The 24,944-nt window shown below is 37.8% G+C and overlaps 2 protein-coding genes across 2 annotated transcripts; one reads left to right on the plus strand and one right to left on the minus strand.

Annotated features, from left to right (window-relative positions):
* LOC116333129 (plasminogen-like) lies at positions 1-16,075 on the plus strand. The gene is made up of 19 exons (XM_031756284.2): positions 1-149; positions 3,226-3,361; positions 4,896-5,002; positions 5,333-5,447; positions 5,535-5,674; positions 5,917-6,037; positions 6,142-6,260; positions 6,763-6,925; positions 7,851-7,975; positions 8,073-8,232; positions 9,304-9,485; positions 9,586-9,734; positions 9,820-9,913; positions 10,510-10,624; positions 11,290-11,364; positions 11,463-11,603; positions 13,109-13,215; positions 14,210-14,355; positions 15,681-16,075. The coding sequence occupies exons 1-19, from the start codon at positions 98-100 to the stop codon at positions 15,840-15,842; spliced, it is 2,409 nt and encodes an 802-aa protein (XP_031612144.1). The 5' UTR covers positions 1-97; the 3' UTR covers positions 15,843-16,075.
* LOC116333131 (solute carrier family 22 member 2-like) lies at positions 15,977-24,394 on the minus strand. Its single transcript, XM_031756287.2, has 12 exons — positions 23,889-24,394; positions 22,148-22,195; positions 21,911-22,014; positions 21,465-21,619; positions 21,073-21,241; positions 19,635-19,749; positions 19,244-19,344; positions 18,952-19,166; positions 18,754-18,862; positions 18,551-18,663; positions 16,494-16,593; positions 15,977-16,159 (listed from the first exon to the last, which is right to left on the minus strand). Exons 1-12 carry the CDS (start codon positions 24,240-24,242, stop codon positions 16,069-16,071), a joined length of 1,674 nt encoding a protein of 557 aa, XP_031612147.1. The 5' UTR covers positions 24,243-24,394; the 3' UTR covers positions 15,977-16,068.
* Positions 24,395-24,944: the final 550 nt, after the last annotated feature.

Raw genomic sequence — 24,944 nt, forward strand, 5'->3', positions numbered from 1 at the left:
ATTTGTCCCCCTGACATGCTAAAAGAAGCCCAATAATATACCACGAGGTGTCTCTTTGAGTTAGTCGATGATGAACTGCTAGTTTTAGGGTCTCACCATGGGCCTGTTGTACACAGCAGCTTTCCTCCTGGGAGCCTTGATCTCCACTGGTAAGTGGTACAACTACTATACGGCATATAAAGATGCTTTTTCTTGTCATTTGTTTAGCTTTTTTTTCTTGCATTTAAAAGATAAACAAGGTTTGAGGTCTAAGCCCTTACATCACAACACAATGACTGACTAGCACTGGTTGCTCTTTCAGATGACAAAGACTAAAAATAAATCCTCATTAGTTAAAACAGGTCTAATCCAAATTAAATGTAGGTTTTAGAATAAGATCAGGTAGTGGAATGAAGTTTTTTTTAACAGATTCCTTGTGCAGGAATATTTTTATCTATGTGGGTTTTTTTCTTTGGCTTATTTTGTTTTACATTTAGTTTAAATGGTAATAATGGACACGTTTCAAGTGCTAAATTCTTATAATGCAACAATAACAATAGTAAATATTTTTCTCTCTCTTTTACATTTCATATGCTAGAAATAACTCAGCCAAATAAGAAGCACAGAGCCACATTTTTTCTAACAGTCTTGGGTTTAAACGGGTCATGACAGACCACATCAGCACATTCAAAGCTATACCATTAGTCTAGACTTGAATAATTAATGGAATTTGATAAATGTAAGCCTACATTAAAGTAATTGCAGATAATTCTGTGTAGTTTAGTTTATAAAGACCCAAAACAGTGTGTAAGTAGTGTGACTTTGTAACCATGTTGGAGCCTGTACACTGGTTCCTTTTAGTCAGATGACGTAAAATGGATTGTTTGGCTACACGATTTCCCGATAAACCCTCTGATCAGCAACCTTGACTGACTGACTGGACAAAACCTGCTTATTGACAAAGAATATATACTCTCTTTTAAAAAGTAACCTTTGGGTACATAACAAAAAGGACAGTTAGTCAAGTTAGACTGCTGTTCAATAATAATATTTTTCACCTGCTGTGTCTTAACTTCTGTGCAAGGTGGCAAAAGAAAAAAAACATTTATGTAAAAGTAAGTCTGACAGCATTTATATTTTGCTCTTATGAGAACTGGAGGACTTGTAATGAAGCAACAGATGAGAAGTCCAATAGCACTCTTGATGTGGGAGTCTAAAAGCGACTTGCAGTCTGGGTTTAATATTGATCTACCAAATAAGAATTGTTGAGCTTTCGAGGTGCTGGTTCTGTTCCCTTCCACCATTAAGTTTCCTTGTGCTATTGCTAATTTCCCAAATTTAGCAGATTTCCTAAAATGTGTTCCAAAGTGTATTGCATTCATTTTTAAGTTAGTTTAATGAGTTAATAGACAAAGATTTAATTTCTGTACACAACCCAGTGATTTTATAAGACTCATCCCAACCACACAACTTCCATTTTTCCTTTTACTCCTTTATACACGTAAGTCTAGCTAACATTTCCATGAGTCCACTGCCTACAGCCTATCACAGTGATAAAGCTTCAATCCCAAAGACCTGACGGAATAATAAATAAATTAACAGGTTTAAAAAAAAATTGTTGTTGTAGATTATTATCATTATTATTATTATAAATAGATCCGAGCTTATACATACATATATGTATAAATATATGTATATATATATATATATATATATATATATATATATATATATATATATATATATATATATATATATATATGTACATATTGATTGATTGATTGATTGATTGATCATACTTTATTCATCCCGAGGGAAATTGGGTTAAGGCTGCCAGCCGTGCCAGCGCCGTCTTACCCATCCGACCATACATACATTACACAAACATCACAAGGGGAAGACAGGTCAGAGGGGTATAACATGGAAAAGCACCACATGAGGAAAGATAAGGAGAAAAAATAACTCCCCAGACTGAGCTCCAACAGGGAGATCAGTTTGAGAACAGAAAAACACCTCTGCACATAGCACATGAAAAAACTCTAATACACCAAAGAAACACATGACAAGCAACAGGGATGGGTAAAGGGTGAGAGACAGCCAATGTAGACAGTACATCCGGGCCTGCAGCCTATGCGCTGGTCTCCATGATCCACCGTCAGCATTGGAAGGGAATGAGCGTCGAAGGCGTTTGGAGGGGAGGGGAGGGGGATGAGTGTACATCTGCATGTGTATATATGTCTGTGTGCATGTGTGTGTGTGTCCAGAGTTCAGCTGAGACAGTGTCCTTATATATATATATATATATATATATATATATATATATATATATATATATATATATATATATATATATATATATATATATATATATATATATATATATATATAGCAGACAAAATTCCTGCATATTGTAAAAAAAAACAAAGACAAAACTCACAAATATAAGGACACTTATTGCAAGTGTCACCATGTGTTATAACTGTCACAGCTCTTACTATTGAATTTCTTGAATCATTAAAACAGCACATAAATTTGTCCATATAGTTCCTCAGTAAGGCACGAAAAGCTGGGACGTTACTCATGACAAACATTTGACTTGCAGATGTCCATCTTGGAAGTTTAAGGAAAATTCTAAAATCCTGAAAAGCCACCTGCAGTTTTTTTCATTAGGACTTTACTATATTTACACCACAAATGAGCCATGTGTACAACAGGCTTGAAAAGGTCCACTTTAACATCATCTGTGCGCATGTAAAATTTAGGCGGCCTTATATTAGCTTGCATGTCCAACTTACAATGCTGGCGTTTCACGTCATCATCATCATCATCATCACAGAGATCACTTTTTAAGTATTTCACTTTACTCCTCATATCCAGTACTTGGTCTGCTAAATAAAAGGATGGAAAATTTAGCTTTTGATCCTCCTTAGTTGTATAAATCACAATAAAACTCTTTTCAGGGTTAAAAGCAATATCATACTGGGTTCCAAAACTAGCACAAACTCTAAGTAACTGCTGCAAACCAGCACTGTAGGGAAATGACCAAATCATCAGCATTCATTTAACTCAACAGAAAGATCATCGAGATACAAATCGAATATAACAGAATAGATAGATAGATTCTTTTTTTTTTTTTTTTTTTTTTTTAATGAAATGTAAAGTCAGGTTTTACTCATCTTTGAGCCACACAGCACAGCAAACATTGATAAATGAAGTAACAGTTTTTTTGGATGTGATTGATTGCAGTTGGTGGCAATGTTGTAGAGGGCTACTCCAAAACTGAAGGTGCATGGATTCTCTCACTGAATAAACGAACGTATTCAGTTAACACTGTGGCTGAGTGTGCCACCAAATGTAACACTGAAACATCTTTCACATGCAAGTAAGTTCACATCTCACATTTCATTCTGTGGATCAAAATGCTGCATGTATACACAAACATTATATGTTTTCCAGTTTCAGTTTCAGCTTGCCATTACCCATAGGGCCACTTTGCATTTTACCCTCCACATCTGCTCCAGTTGCTCCTTTAGCTCCTGGTAGTTTTCTTTCCTTGTGCTCCTTCTTCCTGATGTTGCTGTCCACTGGCATTGCCACATCGATCACAACTGTTCCTCATCATCATCTGTCTTCAGCTGTATTTGTGGATGCCTCATGTTTCAGATTGTGGCTCTGACACTAATCCTGTAGGTCTACCAGCCACTTGGCATTGGGGTTTTGGATGATGGCTTTCTCCTCATCCATAGTTCCCACACGAGCTGCATAATCCCTCTTTGTGGGTTAGCTGGCATAATATCTTTCTATCCATCAATCCATCCATCCATCCATCCATCCATCCATCCATTCATCCATCCATCCATCCATCCATCCATCCATCCATCCATCCATCCATCCATCTTCTTCCGCTTATCCAGGGCCAGGTCGCGGGGGCAGCAGCCTAAGCAGAGAAGCCCAGACCTCTCTCTCCCCAGCCACCTCCTCTAGCTTGTCTGGGGGAACACCAAGGCATTCCCAGGCTGATACACGCTGGAGATATATAATCTCTCTAGCGTGTATTGGGTCTGCCCCGGGGCCTCCTCCCAGTGGGACAAGCCCGGAACACCTCAACCAGGAGGCGCCCAAGAGGCATCCTTGTCAGATGCCCAAACCACCTCAACTGGCTCCTTTCCATGTGGAGGAGCAGCAGCTCTACTCTGAGCCCCTCCCAGATGGCCGAACTTCTCACCCTATCTCTAAGGGAGAGGCCAGCCACCCTTTGAAGGAAGGTCATTTCCGACGGTTGTATCCTCAATCTCGTTCTTTCGGTTACTACCCACAGCTTGTGACCATAGGTGACCATAGGGTAGGAGCATAGATCGACCGGTAAATTGAGAGCTTCGCTTTTACGCTCAGCTCTCTCTTCACCACAACGAACAGATACAGCGTCCGCATCACTGCAGCCAGCAGCACCAATCCATCTGTAGATCTCCGGCTCCCTTCTGCCATCACTCGTGAACTAGACCCCAAGTTACCACTGCTTCACACTCGGCTGCGAACTGTTCCAGTGTGAGCTGGAGGCCATCACCCGATAAAGCCAACAGAACCACATCATCCGCGAAAAGCAGAGATGAGATCCTGAGACCTAAGTGAAAGCCCACCGCCACTTGGCTGCGCCTAGAAATCCTGTCCATAAAAGCTATGAACAGAATCAGTGACAAAGGGCAGCCCTGGTGGAGCCCATCACTCGGCGGGAACGAGTCTGACTTATTGCCGGCTATGCGAACCAAGATCTTGCTTTCTATTAATACCATATTATCAATCCTTGTCCATGAATGCTTGGTCCCAGTGGCCACCTCAGCACCTAATGTGTAGATAACTTTGATTTGTATAGCACCTTTCAAGAAACCAAACAATACTTTTTTTGTTTTTTTACACAGGTCTTTTATCTATAATGAAAAGGACCAAGAGTGTTGGACAGCAGCGGCAAACTCTAAAACAGATAGTGTCTTTCGCAGAAGCAGCACAGCTTTATATGAAAAAAATGGTAACGATCTTCATTTTTCTCTAGATGAATAATACTAACACTAAAGCCTCTGTTTTCATGTTGTCCTTTCTGTCAGCTACAGTGACTAGTCTTTTCTAGTTTACATGGTTTTTTTTCCAATGTTTGTTGTTGACGTTGTAGTTGATGTTTAGCATATGTGTCATTATGAGTGAGGTACTGTGTCTATACACAACTAACACAACTTAATTTAGTTTCGTAAAACATCAAAGTACTCAGATCAGATAAATTATTTACTATAAGAAATGTGTGATAAACATCAATAAATCAATTTGTTTGCTTTCCTTTGCTTTGCTTTGCGTTGTTTTCTAGCATATCTTCTGGAGTGTGTAAATGGAATAGGAACAGATTATAGAGGAACGAAGTCCAAAACAAACTCAGGAAAGATCTGTCAAAGATGGGACTCAAGCTACCCACACAGGCCAAAGTATGTGTTTGCATTTGCTTTTACATCATCATTTCATATCCTTTTATGTCTTTGTGAACATCTTTCATAATGTTCTTTCTGCGTAAGTTTCACACCGCAGAGCCACCCACGAGCAGATCTGGACTCCAACTTCTGCAGAAACCCTGATGGGGACAGTAATGGACCGTGGTGTTACACCACTGATGCTAACACCCGCTGGGAGCACTGCAACGTACCCAGCTGCTCTGGTAAGATTCATACATCTCTGTCTATTTGTTTTGTTTTATTTCACTAACATACATGTCTAATTGTCCTCTAGCAGCAATTTATCTTTCAATAATCACCATTTGGTTTTTAAATATTTAATGTAGCTAATATGTGAAATATAGACACTACACAATATTCTAAAATACTGATATACGATATGGAAGAACGGTATTTGTCATTCATGCTATTATATTTTAGATACATCAATGTTTTTCCTTCACAGAGGAATGTATAGTCTGCAATGGTGTGAATTACAGAGGAAAAATCTCCACCACTGAAAACGGCTTCACCTGCCAACGCTGGGACTCCCAGAAACCTCACAACCATGGCTACAATCCTAGCACGTAAGACAACATGAGCAAAACTTCAGTGAGCTTGTTGTGGACATTGAAAACATTTTCTGGAAGCTAGGCGAAAGCTTAAATACTTCTGTTTATGCTTTGTTGAGTCTTCCACAAAAGTATCTGGAGGAGAACTACTGCAGAAACCCAGATGGAGATCCCCGACCATGGTGCTTCACCACCAGCCCATCCAAACGATGGGAGTTCTGCTCCATACCGCGCTGCAGTAAGTCCTCACGTTTAATGAGGATAAGAATTTCACAATATTGGACATTTTGGAGCACCACTGATGTTTGTCGCCAGATCCCAGAGGTGCTCTATTGTATTGACATTTGGTAGCTGTTGAGGCCATTTGAGCAGTTAAATCATTATTAGGTTTAAGAAACCAGTCTGTAATTATTTGAGCTTTGTAACGTGGTGTGTTATCTTGCTGCAAGCAGCCATGATAAGAAGTGTACACTGTGATAGACATGGTCAGAAACAGTGCTCCTAAGGAGCTTAAAGTTAAAAAAAAAATTCTCCAGTTTGATAATCAGTTTGAACTTCAGTAGGTCACACTGACCATATCTGTATGCTTAAATGCACTGAGTTGCTGCCATGTGAATGTCATATAGCATCGTTTAAAATCGAGTTTAAAACATGCTTTGCACGATAATAAAGAGAATGTATATGTTTGACATCTTTTTTTTTTACTTCTCTATACAATCCATCTTGTCTTCTTTTCTCAGCTACTGAACCTCCCACCATCATCCCAGAGGTGGACTGTGTCACGAATCAAGGTTTAGCATACCGAGGAACAATTGCTGTAACTGAGACTGGCAAAACATGCCAGAGCTGGTCAGCTCAGACGCCACAAACACACAACCGAACTCCACAAAACTATCCCTGCAAGTAAGAGCTGAACCTGAAGCCAGTGTAAGCCCTCAGTGATTTAATATGGTGAACAAAATATTAGTGGAACAATTCAATTTGTAGTTTTCATTAATACCATTTAATTCTATAGTGGAATTTCCTGTTTCACATGATATTTGTAGAAAATGCGAGAGAGGAGCACAGTAAGTGAATCAGGAAGTGCATAGTGCATAAATAGGAACAAAGAAGTGAGGGCAGCTATGAAAGAGGATAAAGAGTGGAAAGGCATTTAGTCCAGATATCATACCTATTAAGGTATGGAGAGGGCTAGGGAGAGAGGGCAGCTTAGTTTTTAACCAGATTGTTTAACACAAACAATGGAGAGTAAAAGGATGCCTGAGGAATGGAGAAGTTTACTGGTACTAATTTTTAAGAACAAGGGCGATGGGCAGAGCTGTAGCAGCTATAGTGGCATAAAGTTGATGAGCCATTCCATGAAGCTATGGGAAAGAGCTAGGTTAAGAAGAGAGGTGATGATCAGTCAACAGCAGTATGACTTCATGCTGAGAAAGAGCCCTGTGAATGGGACGTTACTGCAGAAAGCATAAGATTGCGTGCTAAGAAGGAACAGTCACCCTGTATATCAAATACTCAACACTGTCTCCAAATTTCTGAAAACAAAGTTAAAAGTTTAAAATTGAAAATTATTTTTTGTATTATTTGTTTCCTTTTCAGTTTAAACAATCCACCATTAACAAGCTGAGTTAGAATGGTTTGAACTGTGGAGTATGACTGAAAAAAAAGAAGAATGTCTTATTCTCTTACTCAATAACCATTTTTTGGGGTTTTGGTTTAAGGACTCTGGTAAAAGTAACTGGCTGCAACTGGAGTCTGTGATCTGACATCACATAAAAACTAAAAATGATCATGCATTTTTGTGTTTTTCTGTGTTTATCTTTCTCAGAGATCTAGACAATAACTACTGTCGCAACCCTGACAATGAAAGGAGGCCCTGGTGCTATACGACTGACCCTGCCACTCGCTGGGAGTACTGCAATGTGACACGGTGTGGGAATGAAGCTGCACCAGGTATAATATTAGTCAACTTATTCCTTCTTTTAAAGTCAGCTTCATCTTCTCAAAATGCAGCCAGCAATTTTCTTCCTTTCTTTACCTTTTGCTGCAGATGATCCAGTGATCCCCCCAGATGCGGAAAACTGCTATGAAGGGAATGGTTCCAATTATCGGGGCATAACATCAGAGACCATCAGTGGGAAAAAATGTCAGAGATGGAGCTCCATGACTCCTCACAAACATGACAAAACTCAAGAGGCCTTCCCAAATGCGTAAGGATCAAATACATTTTATACACAGCAGAATTTTATACAGGCAGAAGAGCTTCCTGACATTTTTGAGCAACCTACTGCATAATGACAAAGAAATCCACAATTTGTATAGAGATTTATTATTATACTTTATTTGCAAAACAAGAGATAAGAGACAAAGCCTTAAAAACTGAATCCACACAAGTATTAACAAGTAGTTACTGTAAACAAAGATATTTACCATCTACAAGATGTAAAATGTTAATAATAACACAATGCAATGGCCTGCAGTTCTCATAAACGTATTCACAATACAACACATAAAACATGACAACAGCACATTTACATCAGCGAACTGGGGAGGCCAGTTGTTGGACTTTTGGGAAAGGAATGCTGAGGATTCTAGCTACTCACTAGCCCTGGGTCTTCTTTAGCAAATTTTTCATTTCTTGATGCCAATTCCACAGGCACCGATATACCCCAACACCATCAGAAATGGAGGCCTTTGAACTGAGTGCTGATAACAAGCCGGGTGGTCCCTTGTCTGGCCTTGCCTTTTATAAACAGCGATTTCTCCAGATTTTCTAATATTTTGACGATGTTATGTACTATAGATGATGAAATATACCACTTACATTTCAATGTTGCTCCTAATAAATTTGAAATGAGTTGTTGATATGATTCATGAAATAGAAAAATCTCTCAGTTTAAATATTCAGTGTGTTTTTTATGTCCTATTACAAATAAAATATTGAGTTTATCTGGATTGGGATTAATATTTGCAAATCATTTTGTTCTGTTTATCTTTAATTTTATAACTAGGGTTATAAATCAACTTATTTAAGAATCATAGACAAAACTGTTCTGAACACCTACCGTGTGGTAGGTCACAATTTACAGATGACAAATACTCCTAAAAAAGTAGCAGCTAGAAAGGCTAATATTTGTTCTAAGGATGTTGTTCTTCTTGATTTGTTATATGAGAAATGAGCCAGTAAAGATTTATAGTCGTCCCCAGGTTTGACTCCAGGAGAAAAAAGTACCTTGTTTTGTGGGTCAATGTCCTAATGTTCCAGATCTGCCTTTCAACAGAGACCTCAGAAGAAATTGGTGCAGGAACCCTGATGGGGATCAAGCTCCTTGGTGTTACACTACAGACCCTGCAGTTCGCTGGGAGTACTGCAACTTGGAGAAATGCCCTACAAAACCTTCAGGAACCACTCGTCCTATACAACAGGAGCCCTCCACTAACACCCAGACACCAGCAGAAAGAGGTAAATCAACTTTTTTTTAAAATGCGGATTTGCCAACATTTTGCTTGCTTGTCAGTTTGTTTGTCAGTTCTTTCACTTTCCCTTCCTGCTGCTGTTTTAGACTGCAAGACTGGAAATGGAGAAACATACAGAGGTCCAACTTCTGTTACTGTTCTGGGTGTGACGTGCCAGGCGTGGAGCGCTCAGACCCCTCACCAACACAGCAGCTTCACTCCAGAGACTCACCCCACCAAGGGTCTGGAAGGCAATGTAAGTGTGTGGGTGTTGCAATAAAAACTCTTTGTGGTAAGAACAGAATTTTTTTCTAGCTCCTAACTCCTCTGTCCACTATCAGAGCTGCAGAAACCCAGACGGTGATGTGAATGGACCGTGGTGCTACACTACTGACAGAAACAAGAAATGGGACTACTGCCAGATCTCTGACTGTGGTTTGTATATTCAGTATTTAGTATATTTTATTTGTATTCGCAATAATACTCTATCACCATGACTCTACAGTAGCTCAGTCACAACTGCAGACTGCAGCAATAACTCTTGTCAAGTCTTTCAGTTTCAACAAAATTTGATTTTGTCCATCCAATTTTCCTATGGCTGACAAGGGTGTAAAGACTTCTCTCTACTAATTATTTCTTCAAAACTTGAAGCAACCTTTGTCTCCTGCCAGTGTTGCGATGAGTAAACAAGCTTGTCTTCAGCCCCAAAGTTGTGGGTTCGATTCCACCTTGGGCACATTTTTTTTGGGCAGGGATAGCTCAGTAGGTAGAGTGGTCGCCCCATGATCGGAAGGTCGGGGGGCCGAATCCACTGAACGGCTACCCTGAGGTACCCCTGAGCAAGGTACCGTCCCTACACACTGCTCCCCGGCATGCTTGCTTAGCGGCTGCCCACTGCTTCACTGAGTGAATGGGTCAAATGCAGAGAGAGTAATTTCCCCACGGGGATCAATAAAGTATACATTATTATTATTATTATTTTGCTTCACTGGTTTTGTGAGAATTCATGACAAGAAGTCATTACCTTGCAGCTGGACTGGAATGTGGAACACCAGTTGTCAAACCAAAACGCTGTTTTGGTCGTATTGTCGGCGGCTGTGTATCGAAGCCTCACTCATGGCCCTGGCAAATCAGCCTCCGGACCAGGTAAGGATATAACACCAAAGAGAGTTACAGCTTAAAAATAATATACATTTCCTGAACAGATATGTAGCGTTATCCAGAAATTTAAATTGTTTTGATAGAAAATATACACACCTTTTTTTTTGTTTTTGCTTTTTACTGAGGTGTTAGGACCGACTAATAATAATAATGAATTATTAGAATAGAACAGCTTTTTATTGTCACTGTTACAAGAACAAAGAAGGCAGTTTGGCATTTCTCCATGTGTGTGAAGTACACATTAAAGTCCAGGCTAAAATTAATATATGCATGAACTAGTTTTTCACATCACTCTGAGACAGGATATTTCTAATTTTAGAGATATTTTGGAAATGTAGGAAAGCAGTGCTACATATTTGTTTATTATGTGTGTCAAAAATGACTCCAAGATTCTTCACAGTGTTACTGACGGACAAGGTAATGCAATCTAGATGAAATATGGTGTCTAACCAAACATGGTGTGCCTTACATGATGAATAGCTTAGATTTAGAAGCAGAAAATTAGAGATGATTTATATCAGTTGTCTGATAATTTTCTTTATTTGTCAGTTAAATTTTTACCATTGTTGCCTCTCAATATCTGTATTCTTTAAAGCAAGCTGTTACAGTTCATCTGTACATTTTGAAATAAATATCTGTTTTTCTGCCAGTACGGGAATCCATTTTTGTGGAGGAACACTGATCCATCCTCAGTGGGTCCTGACTGCTACTCACTGCCTTGAGAGGTCAGAAGAGAGCCACCATTAACACCTAAAATCAAATTCTGCAATAACTCAAATCCTAAATAATTAGTGCCTTTGTTTCTACATGTTATACAATATAGGTCAAGCCGCCCTTCAGCCTATAAGGTACTCCTGGGTGTCCACACAGAACTCGCCAATGAGCCATCAAAGCAAGAGATGAGACTTGAGAAAATAGTGAAGGAACCAAATGGAGCAGACATTGCTTTGCTCAAACTAGAGAGGTCAGTATGGGTCTAATCATCCCTGGTCAACTACAAATAGCAATTGTGTTAAAAACTACAGCAATTGGAAAATTGGATCAATCAAATTCATCCATAAATTTGGTCACTGGACACAACATTTATGATGACAGTCTGTAAGCATAACTGTACAGACAGGATAGTTCAAGATTATTTTGTGATTAAATGTCATAATGTGGCATGTGCAATATCTCAGTCTTTCCTTGTTCTGTGCAATATTTTGGCCTATGTGGAATATTTTTGTCTCAGTCGAATTACCATCGCTATCGTAAATTACCATAGCCCCTCCACCCTTACTCATTTATTATATTATATAACTGTCCTTGTATACAGCCCCACGATGTTTCTGTTTCAATATTTCTACACATACACCGTGTATATAGTTTACTCGCATACACACACAAATATATACATATATATTGCTTTTTCTTCTTTGTATATTGTTTTCTTTACTTTTGCTCCTTTGCGGTCCTGAACCCAACAATCGCTGTGACATAAGCGCCGAATCACACCAATTCTCTTATGGTGGTTTATATTGTAATGTAATAAACCTGTAACAATACAGGGAAAACCCTGACAGTTAGATGAACCCCTATAAGTAAACACTGGGCTACAATAGGCAGGAAAAACTCCCTATTAAAACAAAGAGAGCTCCGGCAGAACCAGCAGGGAGGGGCGGCCATCTGCCGCGACCGGCTGGGGTAATGGGGTTGAGACATACTGTTGGCCAGAGTCATATACTGTATTAGATTATATTATATTGTCCAAGTGGAGATTCTGATTTGGAATGGGAACTGTGAGTCTCTGCATCTTCCCCTTCATCTTCATACTGTGGAGATATCCCACCACTGGCTGCTTTATTTTTTGGATTTGCACAGAGTTTGTGCAATTTTGTATTTAGGACCACATTTCCAATTGCCCATACACCTGGAAGTTCAGGTGCTTGAAAAGCCTTCCCAATGTAAACTTCAAAGCTGTGCTGAATGCCATCTAATATTGTTGTGACTTAGGAGATGCCAAATCTTGTCTCACCGCCCATATCCCCTGTGGCCTGGCAGCTGTTGTCACTGAAATAGAGAAAATATTTGATGGCCTCTCACCACGCAAGAGGCATCACATCAGAGGCGCTGATGGCAACGAAAAGAATAACTGGATTTCTAAGCATGCAAAATTTTAAAAACTTCATAAAATCTAGCAAAACACTGTCTACATGTTCTTACACTCACATGTGTTTTTAACTTACAGTTTATGTCATTTTAAATATTATTACTAGAGCAAACACCTTCTTACGTACACCATTTGGTCCTAATACTTTGTGTCAGAAAAGGATGCCCCATGCTCAAATCATGCTTCATAGTGGCCCCTGTATCTTATTGGACTGAAATTTGATGCTTCTCCAAACACTCTAATTGGGTGGCATCATTTAAATTCACATGCATGAATTATATATATATTTATATATATTGTGTTTGTGTGTGTGTTTTCAGACCTGCGCTAATAAATGAAAAAGTTCAGCCTGCTTGTCTGCCAGAAAAGGACTACATAGTTCCCAGTGGAACAGAGTGTTATGTTACTGGATGGGGAGAGACTCAAGGTAGGTCACATATATGTGTGCTCTTGTCTTTATTTGTGAGAATTGTCTGAATTCCCAATCAAATTGTCTGTGTTGTTGTTATATGTCCCGTGGAACTTAAATATTGACACCCTCTCAACATATTCCCTATTGAAAAATCGAGGATGAGCTGCTTTTCATTTTGTTTTTTAAAGTAAGGTGTTAATTGCACATTAATTTGAAACAGTAATCTGCAGAGTCTATTTAGGTTTAAGTTCTTTTTTGTTTTCTTTGTGATTTAGGATTTTGGAGTGCCACAGGTGCAACATGAAAATAAATAAATACATAAATACAATGCAAAGTGTCTGCTTTTGTTGTTTAAACCAATTCTGGTCACAGGTTTTTGCTTTCTAACTCACAATGCATTATAGATAAGAAACTCATTTACAAGCTTTAGAAATTCAACACACAGCTGATTAATATGAAAAACAATCAGGCTCTTTTTTGTAAAAATCCTCCGCAAGACGTAATGAAAGCTTTTCACCACAATGTGGCACTGTTTTACCAGAAAGCCTTAGCATATTTATTTAGCCCAACCAGCACTTTAATCTTCTGATTGAAATTATTTTGTACTTCTACCTTAGAGGACAACTTATAAACAATACTTCTATGTCTGGTTTAAAAATAAGTCTGTGATCTTTTAACTATACCCCACATAATTATTATATACAAATGTTGAGTAAACTCTGGCTTGAATGATGCTGATACTGTATGTCGCTTTTGAAACACAATGCACAGTTGCCTTGGACATAATATTGTAGCTGTTTAATCATTTATAGAATGTTTTCAACTTTGTTTAAAAAAAGTAGTGTTTTTTAAGACAAAAAGTAAATTTAAGGAGACAGTGCAATAGAGCCAACATATAAAAAGTTGATAATAGCATTCATTTTTATGCAAACAACAGCCACTGTAAATGGTTTAGAACATGTCTTATCATAATGACGAAGAGGATAACTGCCGAGAATTGTGTCTGCAGGTACAGGAGGTGACGGCACCCTTAAGGAAACTGGTTTCCCTGTGATTGAGAATAGGGTCTGCAATCGCCCAGCATACCTGAATGGCAGAGTCAAAGATCATGAGATGTGTGCTGGAAATATCGAGGGTGGAACAGACAGCTGCCAGGTACAATGTTTTTAATATGTTTACAGTAGAACAGTTCACCATACATGAGAAACAATTCATAATGTTCCAGTACTTTGGATGTAGAAGTTCTTTCAACAATCAACTATTAAACTAACACCAAGTTAAAAGCTGTTCTAAAATATTAGAAAATTAAAGCCAGCAAAATCTAATAATTTTAAAGCAAATATTCAAACCAGGAAAAATTTGATTTTACAAACATGTTAAAGTTTTTTTGAGTCCTCTGTTATCACACACACAGAAAAATTAATCTAATCAACATTAGACAGATGTTTGAACTTCTTTTATCTGTTATGCATCTACATTTTCCGTATTCACTGTGAAATATTTAGATATTTATCTGTGATTCATGATTAAACACCACATTAAAGGCCTAGATCTTAGGTTTCGCCTCAGTAGATTTAAATCGAGATAGAATGAACTGTGATGGCACTGAGTACCTGTTGGTTTTTTTAGTAACTGTAATCTTGACTCAACTTTTCTGTGATTGAATTAAACCTCCACTTATATGTAGCATTGATTAAACATGGAAAAAGTGACCCAATATTAAAATCAATATTAACACGAGTGTGTTTTGTGGCACGTTATCAGTGCCACAAAACATCATCTTAACGTCATAATTTTTTGCTTCTAACGTCATGTTATCAGTGATCATTTAGTTCTGGGGTGTCAAACATAAGGCACGGGGGCCAGAATAGCCCTGGCGAAGACTCAAATCCAACCCACTGGTTAACTGTAGAAAGTGTGGAGTGTATCAATTCTGAACTTTTAACTGTAATTTAATAAGCTTAACAGCTTTTCCTATTTATAAAGACTGCTCACCCCCATTGCCATTCATAGTACACCAACATAATTTACTAACAGACTAACAGAAACAAGTAAATAAGAGGAAAGTTCCTGTTTTGAGTCTAGAGTAAGTTCTGTAATTTTACTAATTTCTTATTTTGTTCATTATTTTTTTATTGTTTTACTGGTCTGGCCCACCTAAAAGGTAAAATGAGTTTGATTTGGCATGACATCGTCATATAACTTAAATATGATTAGAACAGCGGTTTCTGTCTTCATTTTGATGTTCTGATAAAGTCAAATATGTTAAATTCATCTTACTATCATGCTTTTTTAATCATAGGTATATTGGCGACCACCAATAGATGTGCTCTTTCCAATTCCTTAATTAGTCTTCTGTCGATATTTTTTTAAAAACAGCCACTGGCCAAACAATTCCTCCGTTTCTTTTGCCAGCAGTTAACCTCAACACCATCAAAACAGTAAAATATATATTTTCTACATGTGTTTTCTCCTTGTAGGGTGACAGCGGTGGTCCTCTGGTGTGTTATGCGCAAAACAGGTTTGTCGTGCAGGGTGTCACATCCTGGGGTCTGGGCTGTGCCAATGCCATGAAACCTGGCGTCTACGCCCGAGTGTCTAAGTTTGTGGACTGGATCGATAGAACCATCAAAACCAACTAAACTGCAATGTGGTTATTGAGGATGTCTTAACATATATACACTGTTTTGCTCTGACATTACAAGCACTGCTGTCTGATGTGGATACACTATAAGCAGTGCATGTTACTGGTTTAAAAAAATGAATGAACAAGGAATGAATTTTGGAAAAACAATACTTAAATGAAATAAGGAAATCATACAAATATTAAAAACCTACTTCCTTGTGTTTGGGTGAAATAAAATGTAATCATTCAGTAGTCTTTTCCCTGTTGTTCGTCTGATCTTCAGACTTCAGAAGATTCTTCATTTGATGATTCTCTTCTTGGCTCTGCTTTTTCCTAAGAGAAAGAAAACATTATGACACTACACTCACAGATAATGCATAGTAAATGTCTATTGAGATAAGTTTCCTTATCAGTTTGTAGAAACTATGAAACTTTAGTACAGATTGAATTTGAATTTTACTTCTGTTTTACAAAAAGCAGTGATGAAAAACAAATGCTAATTGTAATGCCTTTAAAAAGTAATATGAACTCAGAGGAAGGATTATGTTACTCATTAACATAAGTTATACACAGTGCTCTTCATATGGACCTCAGGACTAATACTTTAGATGTACCCAGTAAACAGGATTCTGAATGTGTGTTGACTTAAAAAACTGGAACATTTTACCAATTAGGGAACTCAATATCATCAATGGTTTCAGGGAGAGGTACTCCTTTGGTTTCAGGAAGTAATAGCACCAAACCTCCAGCTATGATTGCCACAGCTCCTGTACCAAAACAAGATGCAGATAATGTCAGTGTAATTGCAAAATTATTTTAATTATTTCCTAGAAAAAAAGCTAAAGATTTTTCAATTTCAGATATATTGTCCTGTTTTTCAAATTTAGTGTGTCATAATCATACGTGGGCTACTAAAACAAAAATATCTATTTCTGCCTCATATTGTTGGATATTAAAAACAAAATAAACAGTCAAAAAGCTTTTAATATCTTTGTAATAAATAAAATATTGAATGAATAAACAATTATCACTTTTCAAAACACTCATGAGCTCCTACAAAAGCATTTAAGGAACTGGTATCTGTATAAAACATTTTTCTGAGCGTTTTAGTTAAACATTAGCTAAAAATATTACATTGAATGCATTACTGAGAATTATTCACTCCAAAGAATAGTCCATAGGCAGTTAGTAACATTGTATTATAGTGTGTGGGTGGCTCACACTCTGGACAATGGGCACTATAAAATGAACTGAAACTTGTAATTTGTAATTTAACAGATTGCTTCCGGTGAATAACCATGAAAACCAAACAGGGTGTTTTCTATATAAAAACACCATAAAGATACAATCATAAATTTAACATAATTACTCAAATGTGAATTGTTTATTTATAAGAGAAAGCTGTTAAATTCTAGTTTACTGCTTCAGGGATTATCCTGAAGTTGTGGTTGTAAAAATAATAACTAAATCTGGGTGACAAAAAAAGCACCATTCACAGTTACCATTACTCAAACCTGCAAGGCAAGAACATTATTTTATAACTGATGTAATTCAACAACACTGAGTGCCAAAATATTTTTTGCAATTTCTTGTAGTTTTACATAAATAAAAATTCACTTTAAGTGATGAAGGGGTTTTACAGCAGCAGTAGACTTTTTTAGTTTTCAACATTTTTAAGGACAAATAAAGCAAATCAAAATGTAGTGATGCTTTATTACTACTATATTACTACTTACTACTGTATTATATGAATAGTATTACTACTTTGTGAAATTATATCTGATCCATTCATTTTTCGTTGTTAGGATCTGTTATTAACACATTATTAACATTTTCTGGATGTTTTTGAAACAGTGAATCCATTGACTTGATTTGTTACCTTTAAAAACCCAGTTACTAGTTTTATAACATTTTTTATGGTTGCTTTATATTTTTATTATATTAAATACAGATTGAATATATAATATGTTATTAATTACAATTAACAAAACTAGTTTTCTGCTATTTTAAGCCTAACTATTACATTACATGCATGTTTGAATATATTATTAGGTAACTGTATTGCTTTTATCCATGTAAATGTGTTTTATATAACATGAAAATTCTACAGAAGAAATTCTATATTCTATATACCTCATACTTTCATATTTTCTAAAAATCTTAATTTTTAAGATTTTTAACAGTATTTTTCTGGCAACCCATCTGCAAAGTCATATTATGCTTTTAGGGTTTTTGCTTGTTTGTCTTTGTTTTGGGGAGAGGGATGTTTTTTGTTGTTGTTCTTCTTCTTCTTAATTCTTTTACAAGAAAAAACAATTAAAATAACAAAAAGCTGAATCTTAATCTAAAATGGGAAAACTCAAGAGATGAAATGATCAGACTAAAGCCGCTTGTTCAGCTGCGTCTGTACCCTTTAATTCTAGTGGCATCTATGTGATTTGGTGAGAGTAAACACCTTTAAAGCAAATGTGAAAACAGACATATTTCTTTAACATTAGTTCAACTATGTACAAAAAATACAGAATATTGGAGGGTGTATTTTGTTTGTAGATTCATCCTTTTCCGACATATAGTTGGAAAAGAGCACAATCCTTAACATTTCTTTAAGTGTAATCTTCGTAAGAATTCAGCCCGAGAAGATATAAATATGAGGTTTTGCACCTTTGATCTGGTATTTAACCTTTTTTTCATATACATGCTTATTGGTAAACATTATAAACCCACCAAAGATGATGAGTGGCAGTTCCAGCCAGATAGCAGCCAGTCTGTACAGCAGGAATGAGGACACAATGCCTCCAACATCACACAGAGTAGAACAAACAGACACTGCCAGGTTCCTGTATTCAGTCAAAATGATGGAGAGTTGAAAGCTGCATAAACACAATTTCCTGGTTATAACTTCAGCAGGTTATTATTAGGTTCCTCACCTGACAAATGTGGGGTAGAGCTCTGTGTTAACAAACACCACCATCTCAAAGGCCATGGTGATCCCCAACCGACCAACACAGGCAACTGCTGTCTTTAACCAGAACAAGCCTGAGATACACACAGGAAGTCAATAACCAATGGGTAACAGGGTGGTGACCATGTCTGTGTTTTGTGTACAGTCTATGCATAAAACTCACTGTCAGGAATGAAAGCAGCTATTAAGCAAGAAGCTCCAGCTACGATATTGGCAGTGGCGAATGGGAGACGCCGGCCAATCCGTTCAATGGTGAAGAGGATGAGGAAGGCGGCAGGAAATTCCACCAGGCCAGAAATGAGAAAGTCAATGTAGACGTTTCCTCCTGCTATCCCCAAGCGCATGACGAGGCCTTGATAAACCACAGCACTGGTGAACCTGTGAACAACAAACACAAAGGTTCAGCATCTCCTGCATGTAGGCAAAAAACCTGTGTGATTCCAGGCGAGTCTCACCAGTTGAACATGAGGATGAAGGTGTGTTTTCTCATTTTTGGAGTTCTGATTAGGTCCAGCAAAGAGGCAGAGGTAGACTCACCTTCACCATCAGTCAGTGACTGGGAAAGAAAAACATGGAAAAGTGAGATTAAAGCAGGATTAAAAAGTGCCATAAACATAATGGTAGAAATAAGGAGTTAATATGATAGGTCTTAATGTTTCCTGTTAGTGGAAATGAAATGTTAGAGAATAACTTTGGTCATTTTCTTTATCTTTGTCAACAAATTCCATTAAATACTAAAAGCAGCAGTAAACTGATAAACTTATTGGGTGAATATATTGTTCCTTTAGTCATTGCTATCCATAAACTCTTAAATTGTCCTGTAAGTGAACTATTTAATCGGCTTACCTCAGTATTCTTGGAGAGTGTCCTGTGGTTCTCTTTGGCCATGGCTTCAGTGATCTTCAAAGCTTTGGAGGAACGGTTCTGAGAGATGAGCCACCTCGGAGACTCTGGGATAAACCTAAGAGGAGAAGAAAAAGTGTCTAAGGGTGCAAGTCTATAGATAAAAGTGAAAAAACTGAAAAGATTTATACATTATTTAGGTGATGAGGATTTTTTTTAAATCCCTGGAAAGTGACTATGTTAAATATGCCAGGTTAAAATGGTTATTATTATGGAACGAGTAATTAAACTATAGCAGGAGAGGAAGAAGTAGTACATCTCTGTCCACCCTGCAGATTTCCATAACCTTACTTTTTGCTTTACTATTTAAAGGCCAGAGTGCTTCCTGCATCAGCACAGAACAAAAGCAGTGACATGCATCATATATAAACCATAGCCCCAAAGATAATGAGCAGTTTATGTTTTCCTTTTCTTATAAAAAAAATCTATTTTGATCAAAAGGGAAGCACCAGCGTATGCTAGATGTGCTGTAAGTCTTGTTTCCTGATCCAAACTGACATACCACTTTATTAGGAAGACCTGCATATATGCCTATTTGTGCAATTATCCAAACAGCTTGCAGTAGTGCACAAAATCTTTGATTAGTATCCAGATGTGTGTGCTAGAACAGCCAAAAACAAAAACCTAAGGTAACAGTTGGTGTAGGCTCACCAAATCTGGTCTGATGAATCTCTGCAGATGTTGTGTCAAAATTTTGAGTCAACAGCATGAATCCACTAATCTAACAAGTTATAGTGTAACAATGTGCTTTGTTGGTACAATTTGGTCCTCTTGAGTCACTTATGGTTTAAATGCCACAAACAATCTTAGTACTGAGAAATGTGCATATAGCCACTAAAGAAACATCCATTATAGTAGGTCATTCCATCTCAAGTCATCAAAGTTTTAGAACATTTTCTGGTCGGCCACCTTTAGTTTGCCTGAAAGTTTTAATTTAAGTTTAAAATTGGGACATAGATAATTCCTATTAAATCTTAGAAAATTCCTTGTGAAATAAAAAAAAATCCCATGCACTAGTGATGAGCAAACACTGAAATGTTCAAACCAAGTGTGCCATAGTTGTACCAGGTGTTCAAATAATCTGATACGCATCTCTACAGAGACACCTACTGGTCACTTTGCTACTCCCACAACACTATTGATAACACTATGATTGCCTCAGAGATCAGGTGATCAGCATGCTGACCACTGGAATATTTATATATGCATATATATGAAAATGATGCACTGTCATAAATGCAAGTTATGATCGCAGGCCCAAAAAAGTTTTTGTGTAAATAATGTGGTCTGCTATTGTTGTTTGACAGTGTCATCATGTAAAGATGAATTGTCAAACAACATTGTGAGGTTTTTTTTCTTTTGCTGTTTGTTTGTTTTTTACCAGTAATAGCACACGAAGAGGATGTAGGGTACAATGAAGGTGACCTGGAGCCAGCGCCAGTCCGTGATAAAGTAGGCAAGCAAAGGAAGAATGAGGAGACCCACACTGAAGAACATCTGGTACAAGATACCCACTGTTCTCCTGTACTTCACACCAACAATCTCTGTGACTGACAAGGGGACAGAAATGGTATTAAAAGTAAGACAATTTAGCTAGAAATAAAACAATATTCCATGCAAAAATAACACAAATAAGTACATACATTCCACAAATTTAAGCAAGTTCTTTCATTAATTACCCCCCAAAAAAAAAAGCAGTCATGTCATTTCTACACAGTTAGTTATGAAGATGCCTCAGAGCAAATCACTTTCAGAAAACATGGACATGATTACGCAGCACATATGAGGTCATCCAGCCTCCTTTGACACTGAAGCCAAGGATGGTCCTGAACACAAGGATGGAGATGTAGTTTGGTGCTGCAGCCACTGCGATCCCTGCTACTACGTTCAAAATGTTGGACACCAAGAAACTGATCTGCCTGCCAAACCTGTGGAGTAAAATGGAAAATACATCAGGTGAGGATTTGTTGACTGAATATTATTTTTGAAAATAATATATTCACACCAGGACACATTGGAGCCACAAGTTTATTGGATGTTTCCCACTGCTCCATCAGGCAGTGTTTGGGAGGCCTGCATGAGTGTGCCTATTCCTACCACACAAACATGCCTTCGTGTGTATCATGGGTGTTACAGTTATATTTTTATATAAAACACAGTTGTAATTACAGATGTTACTGTGGCCAGCACAGAAAACTTGATGGTTGTTGGAGCCCCACCTGTCAGCAAAGTAGCCAAAAGCGAAACTGCCGACCAGGAAGCCCACATTGAGAGTGGACTGGAACATGTCCACTAACCATCCATCTGAACACACCAAATTGAACTGAAAAAAGGAACAAAGACATTTTTACATTTCTATATGAAAACCTCCAATTTCACCTACATACAGAGAAATTTTAGGGAATTATCTCAAATTTAAAGCAGCTTTGTTAAGATTATGTAAATTGTCTTCTCACCTCTGTGACGAAGGATTTCCTGCCTTCATACTGATACTCCCAGCTTTCCTGAAAGACAAAAAAAGTAAACATGTAATCCAATAAGGAGGGTTTAAAAACTTGACTCAAAGCTTTTCAGTTGTGTTTTTCAGTCATTTGTCTTCCCCAATGGAAACACAGGCTACAATTTACAAGGTTTAAATAAACCAGTATCACTTTTCAACTCTGTAAACTTTAAGGGTTCACACTTTTAGAGGCCTTGAAAATCTGTCTACATTCTGCTTACAACACAGTTTTTTCTTTCTTTCCTTTTTATTGTTGATTCTTACTGAATGTATGGACAAGCAAAATTGTTTTGCTCTTAATAACTTATCTACCCACTTATGGTGGCCCTAGCAGGCCAAACGGACTGCAACTTAAGAAAACACCAGCAAAAAGAAAAATGCAGCAAAAGCACACAAAACACAACGGAAATAGGAAAAACAAAAACGGAAATAGGAAAAAAGAAAACAAATAGAAAAAACAACAAGTGTTTCTGGGGAGACAATAACCTGACGGACCAGTTGCAGGAACCAAAATATGCTAAGAGTTGCGCTTGGAGACAATTAAAAGAAGTGGAGGATCTCTCGGTTTTGTGAGGAAAGAAAAGATGAGAGGGAAGTGTGTTAGCCTAACTATTAGCCTAAAAATCCGTCATCAGTATTAAATGAATCATGAGATTAAAACACACTTACTTCACATGTTTTGGTTCCTGCAACTGGTCCCTCGGGTTATTTTCTCCCCAGAAACACTTCCCTTGTGCTTTTGGAAATCTGTTTTTTCCTATTTCTGTTCTTGTTTTTCCTATTTCTGTTTTCTTTTTTCCTATTTCCATTGTGTTTTTTGTGCTTTTGCAGCATTTTTCTTATTGCTGGTGTTTTCTTACGTTGCAGTCCGTTTGGCCTCACAGGGCCACCGTACCCACAATTAAACATTGCAAAGCAGATGCTACTGAGTAACAAGAAGTAAAAGATATGAAGATTAACAGAAAGCTAGAGGTATTCATTGTTACTCATAGTGGAGCCAGCCTCAAGTTTCCATTAGAGGAACTTCAATATTTGGCACTTTGTTTTCTTCATGGGTGACTTTTCTTCAGTCACCAGTGGCTGTGGCTGAAAACTAAAAGAAGTGCACTGGGGGTAACATTGATTATTTTAATGCAGTGCTCAGGGAGGCATGTGGTCTCTGATTCATTCTGTAGAAGGAAAGCAATGAGTCCTAACATCCAGCCAGTCTCATAAGTAAAAAAAAAAGTATAAACTATCTTCAGCCACAAGGGGTTTTACAACAGATGGTCTGTCCCCCACAGAGCCTTATTATCAACATCGTGGAGTCTGTGTGGGACTGATTACATCAAAAGCGATTGAGAGAGCCTAAATACACATAACAGCTCTGTGAAGTTCTCTAACATGTTGGAACAATTTACCAACCAAAAGCTGTACCTTAAACACTTTATCTTGTGTGAAATTAGTTAATGGCTATTTTATTTTGTTTTGGGGTTTTTTTGGTCTTTGCATAATGTCACTGATGAACAAAAACATATTTAAAAAAAAAAAAGTTTTCTTTTTGTGCCTACTACCTATAAACAGCACTGAAATATTATTTAATGCACAGGACTGATATTATTAAACTAAAACATCACCCATTTTCTATATAAACTATACATGAAATTATATGAAAACTATACATAAACACTATGAAAAACAGTCATGTAGGAACTGACCTTGCATGCTGTAAGTGGGACTCCACTCAGGTTCAGTTCCTGTGTGTCACAGGTCAGCTCTGTGGCATTCCAGTCCACCTCATACTGCTCGCAGGTGCTGTGCTGCACCAGTCCAGAGTTGTTGACGAGAGGCACCGTCAGCCTGCGACTGTCTGTCAGGTTCCAGCCGCATGCATGCCTCCTCTCCACCACTGCTGGGTCCCGACACCAATGATCAGGGGTGAAACCCTGGAATACGATGCCGACGTATACCCCTGCAAAGGGCAACGACAAGAAGCAGAGCATGGCAAAGATTCGCCTCTGACAGCGGCCAAATGACCCGGCCTCTTCCAAGAGGTCGTCAAAGGTCATCATTACTGTCGCAAAGTTTAAGAGATCAAGTCAAATCTTGTTCTGTTCAGCAAACCATGGATCAGTGCAAACTATCAGAGTCCCTTCAGGGGTGCTGAGACCTCGTGTGCTGAGACCTCGTGTGCCTCACACCGGTCGATCCACAAGTCCAAAAGGGCCAGATGAAACACAGCTGGGTAACAGCGTGTTACTGTTTAATAGAGTCAAACACAAGAAGGCAGCGGGATTATGCAATCATTAAATGGATTTCTTCTTAAGGAATGCTTGAATGGTCCTGCCTTAGCTTCATTATTTATGCGCGATCATGGCATCACAGGACACAGATGGTCAGTTGTCTTTTATTTTTCTACGAAGATGGTGTGACATTTATTAACTACACAATAAAAACTACTGTGTTTGAATCACTCTGCCTTGATCCACTGTATTCCTGGAATTTGTAAAAAAATAAAAAAATAAAACGGTGTTAAATGAACCACCGCATATTTATTTTCTTGTATTAACCAAAATCGAAGAAATTCATAGAATTTAGAGAATAATTAACATAGTTAAAAGAAGATGTCCAAATGAAAGAAATCTCTGTCTGGCCTTCTTCACCTTGGAGCAGCTGCTCTGTGCTCCACTGTGTGTTTAGGACTAGGGAGCGTGGATAAAACACAGACATGTTTGTGGATATTGTTGTAAGTGCATTTATTGACTTCAAGGCAC

This window comes from Oreochromis aureus, linkage group 15 (genome assembly GCF_013358895.1).
Source record: "Oreochromis aureus strain Israel breed Guangdong linkage group 15, ZZ_aureus, whole genome shotgun sequence".
NCBI lineage: Eukaryota > Metazoa > Chordata > Actinopteri > Cichliformes > Cichlidae > Oreochromis > Oreochromis aureus.